A 12,595-nucleotide genomic window follows, 5' to 3' on the forward strand; every position below is an offset into this window, starting at 1 on the left:
CAAATTTAAAGTGACCAAAAAAGATAAAAAAAAAAAACAACCCATAAAATGTAATTAATGAACAAGTCATATTCAATTTAAAGGAAAAAAGAACTGGCTAAATTAAAAAGAAACCCAATGAAAACCTTAGAAAACATTTTAAAATAGTAGATTACACATAGCTGAGGAGTGAATTAGTGAACTGAATGACCAATAGAGATCTCAGAATGCAAAGAGACACAAAGATAAAAACATGTAACAGCAGTGAAGGGACACAGGGACAGGATAAGAAGGTCTAAATCATGGCTAACAGGAGCTCCAGGAGGTGACTAGAGGATGGAGTTATAGTGAAATTAAAACAGATATGGTCATGTGCTCTCAAAAACTGACAATTAGGCTGTGCACAGTGACTCACACTTATACTCTCAGCACTTTAGGAAGTTGAGATGGGAAAATCACTTGAGACCAAGAATTCAAGAACAGCCTGAGCAGCACAGCAAGACCCATCTCTACAAAAAAAAATAAGAAAAATCAGTCAGTGTTGTGGCAGGTGCCTATAGTTACAGCTACTTGTGAAACTAAGGCAGGAAGAATCACTTGAGCTCAGGAGTTTGAGATTGCAGGGAGCTATGATCTAGTCCCTGCACACTAGCTCCGAAGACCAAGGGAAGGGAGATCCTATCTCAAAAAACAAAAAACAACCAAACAAAAAAAGCAAAAACAAATGATTCCTATACTGAAGAAACCCACAGAATTACAACAGGATAAATAATAGCAGGCCAAATAATGTGGTAAAAATGCGTAACATTAAAGATCAAGAGAAAATCTTTAAAAGAGACAGAAAAAGAAACTAATAACAACAGAACAAAAATTAGACATACCCAAGACTTCTCATCAGAATAGACGCTAAAAAATAATGGAATAATATCTTTAAGGCTTGAAAAAAAAGAGCTACTTTTTCCTTAACAATGAGGGCATAATCAAGACATTTTCAGACACCAAGTCCAAATGGGTTGGCTACAACAGAGCCTCATAAAAGGAGTTATTCAACGGGCAGTGCCTCTGGCTCAAAAGAGTAACGCGCCGGCACCATATGCCAGAGGTGGCGGGTTCAAACCCAGCCCCAGCCAAAAACTGCAAAAAAAAAGGAGCTATTCAAGGATACGTATCAGCAGCTAGAGAAATAATCCTAAAGGAGTGGCTGCAAGAAATAATAAGAAAAAAAAAAAAAAACCACTGGTAAGCATAGTAAGCACAAATGAACACATTGTAAAGGAAAATATAATGATTTGGGAAACAATGGGCTGAAAACAAGGTGAAACTAGAATAATATAAGTAATAAAATGAAAACCAGAAGTGGGATGACAGTCAAAGCATTTTAAGATTTAGCATTCAATAAAAAGATAGAAACATGGGCGGTGCCTATGACTCAAAGGGGTAGGGCGCAGGTCCCATATGCCAGACGTGGCGGGTTCAGACCCAGCCCCGGCCAAAAATACACACACCCACACACAAAAACTGCAACAACAACAACAAAAAATAATAATAAAAATTTTTAAAAGTTAAAAAAGATAGAAACATTACTATTTTGAGAATAACTATGAAACCAAGACAGAAGGGGGATTTTAAAAAATCCAACTAGATAGGAAAGTATTTTTTAAAATGGTAAACAGAAAGCAAGAAACAGATAGTAAAATATGTCTAAATACATCAGAAGCTACAATAAACCAACATGTTAAACTTGCCCATTAATGAAGATGAGCAAGAAGGTTAAACAACTGTTTCAAAAAAATTTTTAAAGGACACAAAAAGATTGAAAGTAGAGGCATAAAAATTTTTTACCAACAAACAGAAAACAAGTCAAAAGTGCCAGAGTATTAATATCACGGGGAAAAAGAGATTTTAGGGCAATGGGAATTATTAGGATAAAGAGGGACATTACTTTAAAAGGAGACCTGTGAAGTTGTACACATGACTGTAAAATATCAAAGAAAATAAAGCCAAACTGGTAATTTTTTAAAAGAAAAATACAAATCTACAATTATAGCAGGAAATGTAAACTTATTTTTCTCAGAATCAGAAAGTTTATACTGAAAAAGCATGTAATAGAGTTAAATAAACAATAAACTTGATCTCATAGACATAGACTGAACTCTGTGGAAAAAATAAACTATTCTTTTAAATACACAAAGAATATTTGCAAAATTGACTATAAACTAGCCAACAAAAGATTCTTAAAAACTGCAAAACCCCGAAATCTTACAAATCATATTTTCTTATAATTTAACAAAGCTAAAAGTAAAAACAGCAGAAAATATTTAGAAGTTAAACTTCTAATTTATGAATCAAAGAAGAAATTACAGTAGAAATTATCCAATAAGAAAACAAAGAGATTGATGGAATATAAATGAAAGAAAAAGTAAACAAAAACAACAAAATCGGTTCTTTAAAATAGCTAATAACAGTCAAATCCCTGGAAAGATAAATCAAAAGTGAGGAAAGAAGAAGATACAAACACAATAGGAATTAAATAGGAGGGTGTAGACTGTAAAGATATTAAGAGATGAAAATAAGTCATAAGAGGGCAGTGCCTGTGGCTCAAAGGAGTAGGGCGCTGGCCCCATATACTGGAGGTGATGGGTTCAAAACCAGCCCCGGGCTAAAAAATAAAAAAAAGTCATAAGAGAACATAATTTGATTCCAATAACTCTGAAAAGATATGTAATGAATGGATAATTTTCTAGCCAAGTAAAAAGTACCAAAATTAAGGAAGAAAAAATAGAAAACTAAGTAAACCAATAATCATTAAAGGAATCAGCAAACTAAGGTCTCCCTCCCTGATGGGCACCCAGGAGTTCTTACTGCAAACCTTGAAGTCCGGGTCTTTACTTCATACAAACTGATTCAGGGAACGGAGGGACAGAGAAGAAGCCCCCATTCATTTTCTGTGAACCTTGTTATGAAAATCAGATAAGAACAGTGCAAAAAAATAAATTCGTAGACCAATTTCACCAATAAATTCAGATGGGAAAACCCTAATTAAAATATCAACAGTCAACATCAGGGAAATGCAAAATAAAGCCAGGAGATATTGGGATGTCTATCATCTCAACCTGTTAGAATGGCTGTTATCAGAAAGAACGATAGCAAGTGTTGGTCACCATGACACATTGTTGGTAGGAATGTGAATTAGTATAGCCATTATGGAAAACAGCATGAAAGCGCCTTAAAAAAATATGAATAGAACCACCCTATGACCTAGCAATCCCACTACTAGGTATAAATCCAAAGGAAATGAAATCAGTACATAGAAGAGACATCTGAATACCTACGTTCATTGCAGCACTATTCACAATAGCCAAGACATGGAATCAACTTGAGCGTCTGTCAATAGATGAATGGATAAAGAAAATATGGTACAGATGAATAGTGGAAATCTATGAAAATCCTGCCATTTTCAATAGGACAGATGAACCTGAAAGCCATTATGATATGTGAAATAAGCCAGGCACAGAAAATGCAAATACTGCACGATCACACTCATGTGGAATATGAAAAGGCTGACCTTATTATGTAGGGAGCAGAATGATGGTTACCAGGGGCTGGGGCCTTGGGAGCAGGGTAGAGGTTTAGAGATGTTGGTCAAAGGGTATGAAATTTCAGTTAGATGGGAGGAAGAGCTCAAGAGATCTACTGTACAACACGGGGACTAGAGTTAATAAAATATATTGTATTCTTGAAAAATGCTAGAAGAGTAGATATGAAATGTTCTCGCCACAAAAATGGTAATCATGTGAGGTAATGCATATGTTAATTATTTAGATTTAGTCATTCCACGTTTATATATACTGTACTTCAAAACATTAGGTTGTACATGATAAACACATATAATTTTGTCAATTAAAAAATATTTATCAACCCACTACAGCTTACTGTGCTACAGATCAATAGTCATGGAGGGTTTAATCCCAGGAACTCAAGACTGGTTCAAAATGAGAAAACCTGCAGATGTGGTGTCCATATTGACAGATTAAAGGGGAAACATGATGATCCCAGGTGCAGAACAGCATTTAGTAAAACTCAATGGTCACTCACAATTAAAAAAGAAACACACAATACAAAGATCTGAAGCAAATGCAGAAAAATGTTAATAATGTTAAATCCAGGTGTGAGTTCACGGGTGAGTGACATAGTCTGTACCGTTCTGTATTTTGGAAGTGATTCATTATTTTAAAACGGAAAAAGGAAAAAAAAGAACCAGCATTAGAGGATGCAACAGGGCTGTTTCTAGGCCCTAACGATAAAAGTTCTGGAAAACAAAGAACAAGTGGACAGCTGATGAGGAAAGGCCTGGGCTCTTCCTATGGGTGGGGAGGCCAGGTCCACCTGGATCTGTGCTTCAGACCAGGGTGTGAGAGGTCGCAGGCTCTTGTCCCACTTCTACTTGCACCTGGGCACTTCTAGGGCTGGTCCTGCTTCTGTCACATCCACCTCTCACCTCAACCTTAGAACTCTGACTGTCCAGAGCAAAGCAGAGGAGGCTACCACCCCCGTTGCTGGGTCCCAACTCCCAGGCAATCATCCGTCAGCACAGAGAGCCCATAAAACACAGGGCACCACCAAGTGCCTGTGCCGCAGCCACCTTCTTGCCATCAATCCTTCCAGGGCCTCGATTCTAGGACTTCCTCCTGTCAAGCTGGAAGGTGAAACCTGGGTCCCCCACACAGCCCCAGCCTTCAGAGGCCCATGACTCAGGGCACAGTATTTGGCCCTTACTCCAGAAGCAAGTGTTTATGAGTAAAAGGTACCTTAAACTTAGCTCCCCTGGGTCAGGCAGTGAAGATGACCTGCTGGGGACCCCTAGGCCAGCATCCCGAAGCCTGTTGCTCCTACCTTGGAAGGGATGGTGACAATGCTGCCTCTTTTCTTTACAGGACACTCAGACATAGGTAAGCACGCATACACGGCAACAATATGCTTTATAAGCGGACTGTTTGGAGCAGGTGATGTATAAACTGAAAGGAAGCTGGCCTCCACATACTGTGGCCTGACTGGGGGAGGCTGCGACACTGGAGCCAGACCTTCTCCCCTGTCCCCTCCCCCATGGCCCATCACAACCTCCACCTTCAACTCCACTCTCTTTAGAGAGTTGTCACACATGTGTGTATCTTAAACAGGGTGGCTTAGTGGGAATGTCACACGTACGTGTGTGTGTGTGTGCGCGCGTGCTTAATCATATTACACGTACTTTTCTGGATGCTTTTTAGCATTGTCTTAGATTCAACTACACTGAAACAGCCCACAGCTGAAGGTCATTTGCTGCCACTGCTGCAGCGTCCACTGTTTACGCTGCCCCCAGCCCAGAGACATGGTAGCTTCCCACTCCAGGCTTATGAAGGGATGGTGACAATGTTCCATGTGCAGATGTCTCTGTAGGGGTCCACTCAAGAGTGGGAGTGTGGGCCTCAGGCTCACATGTCTGTCTCAGGTGGATCCAAATAATTTTCCCCACTCCCTCAGAAATGGTACCTTCACGGAAAACAAGACCTAAGTGAGTGGTGGCGCACTGCCTGCCTCTGCACTGGGGATATGTCTCCCAGCAAGAACAGGATGGCTCTAACATGCCATCAGTAGCAGGGAGGGGAGGAAACTGACACCCACTCAGTCTCAAGGGTGCTCTGGAGAAACTTGCCAAACTCAGAGCCCCCCAGGGTGATGATTCAAGAAAAGCCACTCTGAGATGGAAAGACAATTGACAAAAGCCCAGAGCTGACCTCAAGGTATCAGGAGGCCACTGGGGACTTAGCTCTGTAGGAAGGGCAACCCCTGGGGGACCTGCTGCCAAGAGGCAGGTGCAAGAACTAGACCATACTTACAATTGTGCCTGCTTCTCTGCTAATTCTTTGGTTTTCTCCTACAAAAAGAAAAAAAAAAGCAAATATGAGAAAAACAGGATAACATAGGGACAGATTCAAATACACATTATACCATCTACATGAAACATGCCACTGTTGTCCCCGATATCCTGTGCTGTGCTGATGACATACTCTGAGCCGTGTTGGAAAGAACATTTTCCATTTGACTTCCCATTAGGTATCTTCCCATTCCATTACTGAATATGACCTACGTGTTTCCTGCAATAGGAATATTCCACAGCCCTCTCTAGCTTACATAACTAACCATTAAAAAATAGTAAAAATAGGCCAAACATTTAACAAATATTAGAGGGAAGATTTTAATACTCTCTTTAAAATAAAGACATTTTAAAATGCCATCCACAGTAATAATAAATGGATGCATACATGTTTGAATATTTATAAACATATTTAAACTTCCCAACAGGGATTCAGGCTGAACCAACATTTTCTGTGCAGTCATAATTTTTTTTTTTTGTAGAGACAGAGTTTCACTTTATCGCCCTCAGTAGAATGCCGTGGCGTCACACAGCTCACAGCAACCTCCAACTCATGGGTTTAAGCAATTCTCTTGCCTCAGCCTCCCGAGTAGCTGGGACTACAGGCACCCACCACAACGCCCGGCTATTTTTTTTTTGTTGCAGTTTGGCAGGGGCCGGGTTTGAACCCACCACCCTCGGTATATGGGGCCGGTGCCCAGCTCACTGAGCCACAGGCGCTGCCCATCATTTTTTTTTTTTGAGACAGAGTCTCATTATGTCATCCTGAATAGAGTGCTGTAGCTCACAACTCACGGCAACCTCAAAAGCGATGCGATTCTCTTGCCTCAGCCTCCATGTTGCTGGGACTACAGGCGCCCACCACAACACCAGCTATTATATTGTTGTTGTTGTTGTTGTTGTTGTCATTGTTGTGTAGCCGGCCCGGACCGGGATTGAACCCACCAGCCCCAGTACATGTGGAGGGCACCCTCACCACTGAGCTACGGGAACTGAGCCACAGCCATCACTTTTTCCCCACCCCCCTGAAACAGAGCCTCAAGCTGTCACCCTGGGTAGAGTGCCATGCTGTCACAGCTCACAGCAACCTCTAACTCTTGGGCTTAAGTGATTCTCTTGCCTCAGCTTCCCAAGGTGTACAGGTACTTGCCACAACGACTGGCTATTTTTGGTTGTAGTTGTCATTGTTGTTTGGCAGGCCTGGGGTGGATTCAAACCCACCAGCTCTGGTGTACGTGGCTGGCACCTTAGCTGCTTGAGCTACAGGGGCCGAGCCCACAGCTATCACTTTTAATCAAGAAATAGTCTTGCTTTAGTAATAATTATCTGGCTAAACACAACCCTAACTGCTTGACTTGGCTCCTGTAAGATACACCTGCCTGTGTGTCTAACAAGAAATGAGGGAGAGTGGCCATGAAGACCTGTTTGTGCCTGGAAGACACGCGAGCAAGTGGAATTTGCAGGGGATCTAAGTGGGGCAGAGGTAAGTGTTATGATTCTCACAGTGAGGTGCCGGACAGAGTGGAATCAGATTTGGACTGATGTTTAGGGGCTCCAGACTGTAGATGAGGTAGTTCACATGTAGTGCCTCCGTGTGCAAGCCTGCAGGCTAGGGGCAGACCTGGCCCAGGTGAGCTACAGGAAGTGGACTAGGAGTGCAGCAGGAGCCTTGGGCAGCAGAGACTTGGACACAGATGGAATCTTGTCTAATACCCAACATTGTGCTCCCTCAGCAAGGACTGGGTTTCCTCAGCTGTGACAGGGGATATATGGCATCTAACCCATCAGGGTGGTTGTGAGAATTCAAACATCTTTTTGTTTACTAGTGAGTGCCTGACACAGAGAAGACTAATGGATTTTAACATAAGAGATGAATCAGGTTTCTACAAAGCCAAATGGTTTCTCTTTCCCATGTCTACCCAGATTAGCAAGGGTCTCTGAGCGACTTGGAGTAACTACAAGCCTCCCTTTGCGCCCCTAGGAGTTGAGTCCCTGGGGCTCCGGGGACTGGCAGGGAGGCGTCGACTGTGGGAAGCACCTGGGAGTGCTGCCCACTAGAGACTGCTTGGGCCTCCTTTGGGACTGGGCAATACCCAGAGCCATCAGTGTGTTGGGGGTTGGGTTACCAGCATATAGGGGATGGAGCCAGGGATATTGTTTAATACCCCACAATGCATAAGACGGCCCCGCAGCGTCCCTAGGGCTGAGGTCTGCCAATGTGAAGCACTGACTGCCCTATACTTCCACTACCAAGAGGACAAAGATTTTGTGGTGGGAACAATACAGGCAGGCAGCATTCCACCTGCCCCTGGAAGAACACTCGGGGTACTCAGCCAGGAGCTCCTAGGGCTCTTGGCAGGGGCCTGTGGGTGCTCCTGCTGTCACCTCAGCCTCACAGCACCTAGATTCCGCAGCAGCTCACTTCTGGTGCCCAAGGCAGGCCCTGGGAGGGTTACAAGCCCAGAACTTGGGAAGTGACTGCTGATCCCACACCAGCCAACAGTACTGTAGCTAAAGCCCTGGACTTAGGGCTGCTCTGGTCCCCTATGGGGCAGGAGGCACCACAGGGAAGGCCTAGCCTTTGCTCGGCCTCAAAGCACTGTTTAGACAGCAGAGAGGAACTCATGCCTTCCACCTGGGGCCAGGCAGAGCTCAGGCCCAGCCCCTCCCTCAGCAAGGACACTGCAAACAGGGCCATGCATCCAGTGCCACTGACCCAGACTGTCTCGCGGATCCTCTTGGCTATCTTGAGCAGGAGCTGCCCGAATGTGCCAGGCTCGAAGTGGGTGGCTGAGTGCTGGATGCAGAAGCAGAGGAGAAAGGCAGGGGTGAGCTTATGGTCATCACCTCCTGGCTCGATCAGCGTCATGATCCTCTGCAGTAACGTGTCCTCCAGGTCGGGCTCAAACTCCAGTACCAACTGCCGTCGCCGGGACAGGGTGGCCGGCGCAGAGTGGGCAGTGCCCCAGGAGCTGAGCACGGTGCCACACATGCGACAGCTCTGTGGCACAGCCTGCAGGCAGGCCAGGGCCTGGGTGGGCAGGGGCTGGGCCTGTGCTGGGTCCTTGAACAGCAGCAGATAGTAGAGGCCCAGAGAGAGCAGGTCCCCGTGGCGCAGCACCACTGTCCTCATCCCCACCTCTGAGAAGTTGACAGAGATGGGTGCTCCAGGGATGGGCTCCAGGACCAGCCTGTCCCCCGCCTGGCTGCCTGCTAGCTGGAGCCGGCGGATGGTGCAGTGCAGGGGCAGGATGTCAGGGGCCGAAAGGCTGATGCTGGGCTTGCTAGCAGGGGTCCTCTGGCCCACCGTGTGCCGGTCCCGGTTGAGCACGTACACCAGGCTGTCCTGAAACACAGACACACAACTCAGGGGCAGGACAGCACCTCAGGCAAGGCAAGCAAAGGGAAACAAGGGAAGAGGTTTCCCAGTCTCTCATTACAAGTTACTTAAGCCGTGCGGCTAGGACTGCTGTTCCTGGGGGCTTTGCAGGTCCTGAGCCACCCCTATACCAGAGTTTCCTGCAACCCTTGGTAACCTTCCCCTTGCCACTCGGCCTGTCTGGGCAAGGGAGCTTCCTAGAGGAGTCTTCCAGGAGTGACCCAGCTTTGTAATGGCAGAGGCCAAGTGCTGGCTGGCTCTATAGCCAGAGCAAGAGCTGGCCAGCTCCCCAGGTCACCCCCACAACACCATGTATGAGTGCTGCTCCCCTGCTGCCTAGAAGAGAGGAAGGTGTCTCCTAAGAACTGCGTGCAGGAAGCCAACATATGAGTGCTCATGGAAATGGAGGGGGAGAGCTAGGCAGGAGGAGTGAGTTTGCTCAGGGCTCCCTCTTGGTGAGAGGCTCAGACCTACCTAGTGAGAATTGGCCCTGGGGGCAGTTGGAGCAGTGCGGCCTTTTCTCTGAGCCTCCTCAGAGAAGACAGTCACCAAGTAATGACTTGGCACCCATCACCACCTGGCGCACCTTCTCTAGTTACCTGCCCATATCCTTCCCCAAAGGAAGGGGCCTGAGAAGCAGTCTAGAAAGTGGTAGAGGTTCTCTGTAAAGGGCTCGGATGCAGGGACAAGCCAGCACGTACTCCACCCCTGATCTCCACAGCCTCATCATAGCCACTAGGGCAGTAGCCACGAGACCTCACGGCTAACTGGCTAAAGGCCAGGTGTCCCTCACCCCCGCAAGACATCTACTGGGCAGCGCCAGGCGCAGGAGGGAAGCTCACGTGCTGCTGGCTGTAGCCCTGCAGGAGGAGCAGGTGCGGGGACTGGTACAGTGAGAAGCGCATGGTGTCCTGGCTGGGCTCCTCAGGGCCCTGGGCGGCGTCGGGCAGGGTGGTGGCTGAGCTCAGGCTGGTCTCACTGACTGTGCGGCGAAGCCGGGATGGAAGGGAGCTCTGGGCACCTTCCGGACCCAGGGCCCGGGTTCCCTTGGCACGATTTCGCTGCAGCCTCCGGGCTTGGGCATTTATCCCTGAAACAGAAGCAAGAGGGGTGAACAGGCAGAAGTCTTAATGGCACCCAGTGGAGAGAGGGTCCCAGGAACTCCTAAGATCAAACTTCACTAAGGTACTCCTAACGCCTATCACTGCTCTGTCCAAGTAGGTCTGGAGGAGGCCCAAGGGCTATGCCCATTAGTCATGCCCCTCAAAATGCCAGGTGGCACTGTGGCACCCCCAGCAGACTGGCAGTCACAGAGCAGGCAGCTGCTGTCCAATCCCAATGCTCAGGGCACCACGCCTGTCTTGCAGGAGCCTCAGAATACACACCTCAGTGTATTCCAGCCAGTATCAGGGGTCAAACCCCAAATGCTTTTCCCCATGGTAGCACTGGCCTATTGCAAGGTCATCAGCCACCCCCAGAGCCCTGCCCCATCCACCTGTGCGTCAGGAGAAACTCCCCTACAGGGTGCTCTGATCAGACAAGATGGATGGACGGGTCATCATCCACCCCCACTTTATAAGGTGGAAGTGGTAACCTTGCCATGTCATCCCAGCCCACCGGGCTGCCACTGGTCTGCTTCTGCCTTCAATACCCCCAGGCCCAAGCAGGCACACTTACAAATATCCACGTCCCATGCACACATACATAAACATATGTACATTCACATGTGCACACACGGGCATGCTCACATGTGTACACAAACACATGCACCCTCACGTGTGCACACATAAACACATGCACTCACATGCCCCAGGCACATAAACACACATACATAAAACATGCATATGCACACCCAAGTATACACACACATACAGAACCCAGAAATAACAAACACATAAAGACTTAAAAATCTCCTACACGTAAATTCAGGAATCGCTCTCTAAACAGATGCTGCAGGGCAAGCTGACAGGCTGTAGTGTGAAAGCTGCTGTCCCTGTCCCAGCTGAGCCCCACGCTCTCTTCCAAGCCCTCTGCTGAGTCCCCTGCACTGCCTTCAGGTTAAGATCCATTCCGGTCAAAGGCAGCATCTCCTCCAGCCAATCCATACAAAACCAGACAAAAGCCAGGGGATGGGGCCAGGCAGGGCAGGCGGAGCCCTCCTTCCTGCTCCTTCCGGAGGCAGCTGCGCATCTGCAACCTACGGGGGGCCGGGTGGAGGGGGAGGCCACCAACTGCAGTGCCCACGCTGTGCTCTGCCAGGCTGCTCTGTGCTCTATGCCCAGCGCCTCTGACTAGCTTGGCATGCCCAGCAGGTGGGGCCTGGCCACCCCTGCCTGCCATTTACCCACTCTCCCAAGAACGGCAGGCCCTAAGGCTTGGCCTCCTGCGCAACCCCAGGGCCAGATCTGAAAAAAGAAATACCCAGTCCAAAATATTTATGTTCCAGTCCCCAGGTTTTTCCCAAACCCAGGACCAGGTTGCAGCAGAGGATGCACCTTAGAATGGTCCTTGGCAGTCCTGGGGCTGCAGGCAGCGGCCAGCCAGGGAAGATGGTCTTCCCTTGTAAATTCCCAGGGGCTCCCCAAGAGCCTAGCCCAGTGTCCAAGGGGCTGTACCACTGAGCAGACCCTGGTCCTTGCACTTCCCTCCCAGGGCGGACTCTGCACATCAAGAGAAATGCTGACATGGGGGGCCCACTCCAGGGTCTCCTTCCTTAGTCCCAGGTGGTCTTCATGTGAGTGCAGAAGGGGTAGGGCTGCCAGCCTATGGTTGGGACTCAGAGGGAGACCTCTGCTCTGGGCAGCAGCAGTTGTCACGCACCAAAGCAGATTAGAACCACCTTTTGAGTGCAAGTGACAGGGTGAGAGCAGCACCCACCATCAGCACTAGCATGACTGGCACACCCAGTGTGGACAGCAACTTGACCATGGCCCTGCTCCTCTGTGCCCTGCTACAGGACAGCCAGCACAACCCTCCCACCCATGCACACGTGTGCACACCCTATCCCAGGACAACCACTGCAGCACTGCCCACATCAGCAAAATACTGCACCTATCTGAAAAAAGGTGACGCCCTCCCAGAGAGCTGCCCATCCACAGGACACTCTGAGGGACAAGGCCGGAGCCAGCTGTGTACAGAGCCACAAATGGGAAAAGCAACAGCAGAACACATGCAGGATGACACCACTGGGTTACAGTTTTTAAGAAAACACCTGAAACACCACTATCTCTTGCTCATGGTATGAATATAGGTGCATGTAAAGCTTGTTCTGGGAAACAAAAAAGCACACAGCAAATTCGCCTTATGCCTATTTCAAAGGTGGG

The 12,595-nt window shown here is 47.6% G+C and overlaps 1 protein-coding gene across 7 annotated transcripts in view; it reads right to left on the reverse strand.

The window, feature by feature from the left end:
* The window catches only part of RADIL (Rap associating with DIL domain), a 119,873-nt gene that overhangs the window by 24,492 nt on the left and 82,786 nt on the right, over positions 1-12,595 (reverse strand). For 6 of the 7 annotated variants that reach the window (XM_053556884.1, XM_053556883.1, XM_053556885.1 and 3 more), the window contains 3 exons: positions 10,115-10,362; positions 8,610-9,239; positions 5,856-5,893 (listed from right to left, as the gene is read on the reverse strand). In XM_053556884.1, the coding sequence (XP_053412859.1) occupies positions 5,856-5,893; positions 8,610-9,239; positions 10,115-10,362 (916 nt within the window). Of the gene's footprint in view, positions 1-5,855; positions 5,894-8,609; positions 9,240-10,114; positions 10,363-11,189; positions 11,404-12,595 lie in introns of those variants that run through there. The other variant, XM_053556888.1, reaches the window with a different exon arrangement.

This window comes from Nycticebus coucang, chromosome 12 (assembly GCF_027406575.1).
Source record: "Nycticebus coucang isolate mNycCou1 chromosome 12, mNycCou1.pri, whole genome shotgun sequence".
Lineage (NCBI taxonomy): Eukaryota > Metazoa > Chordata > Mammalia > Primates > Lorisidae > Nycticebus > Nycticebus coucang.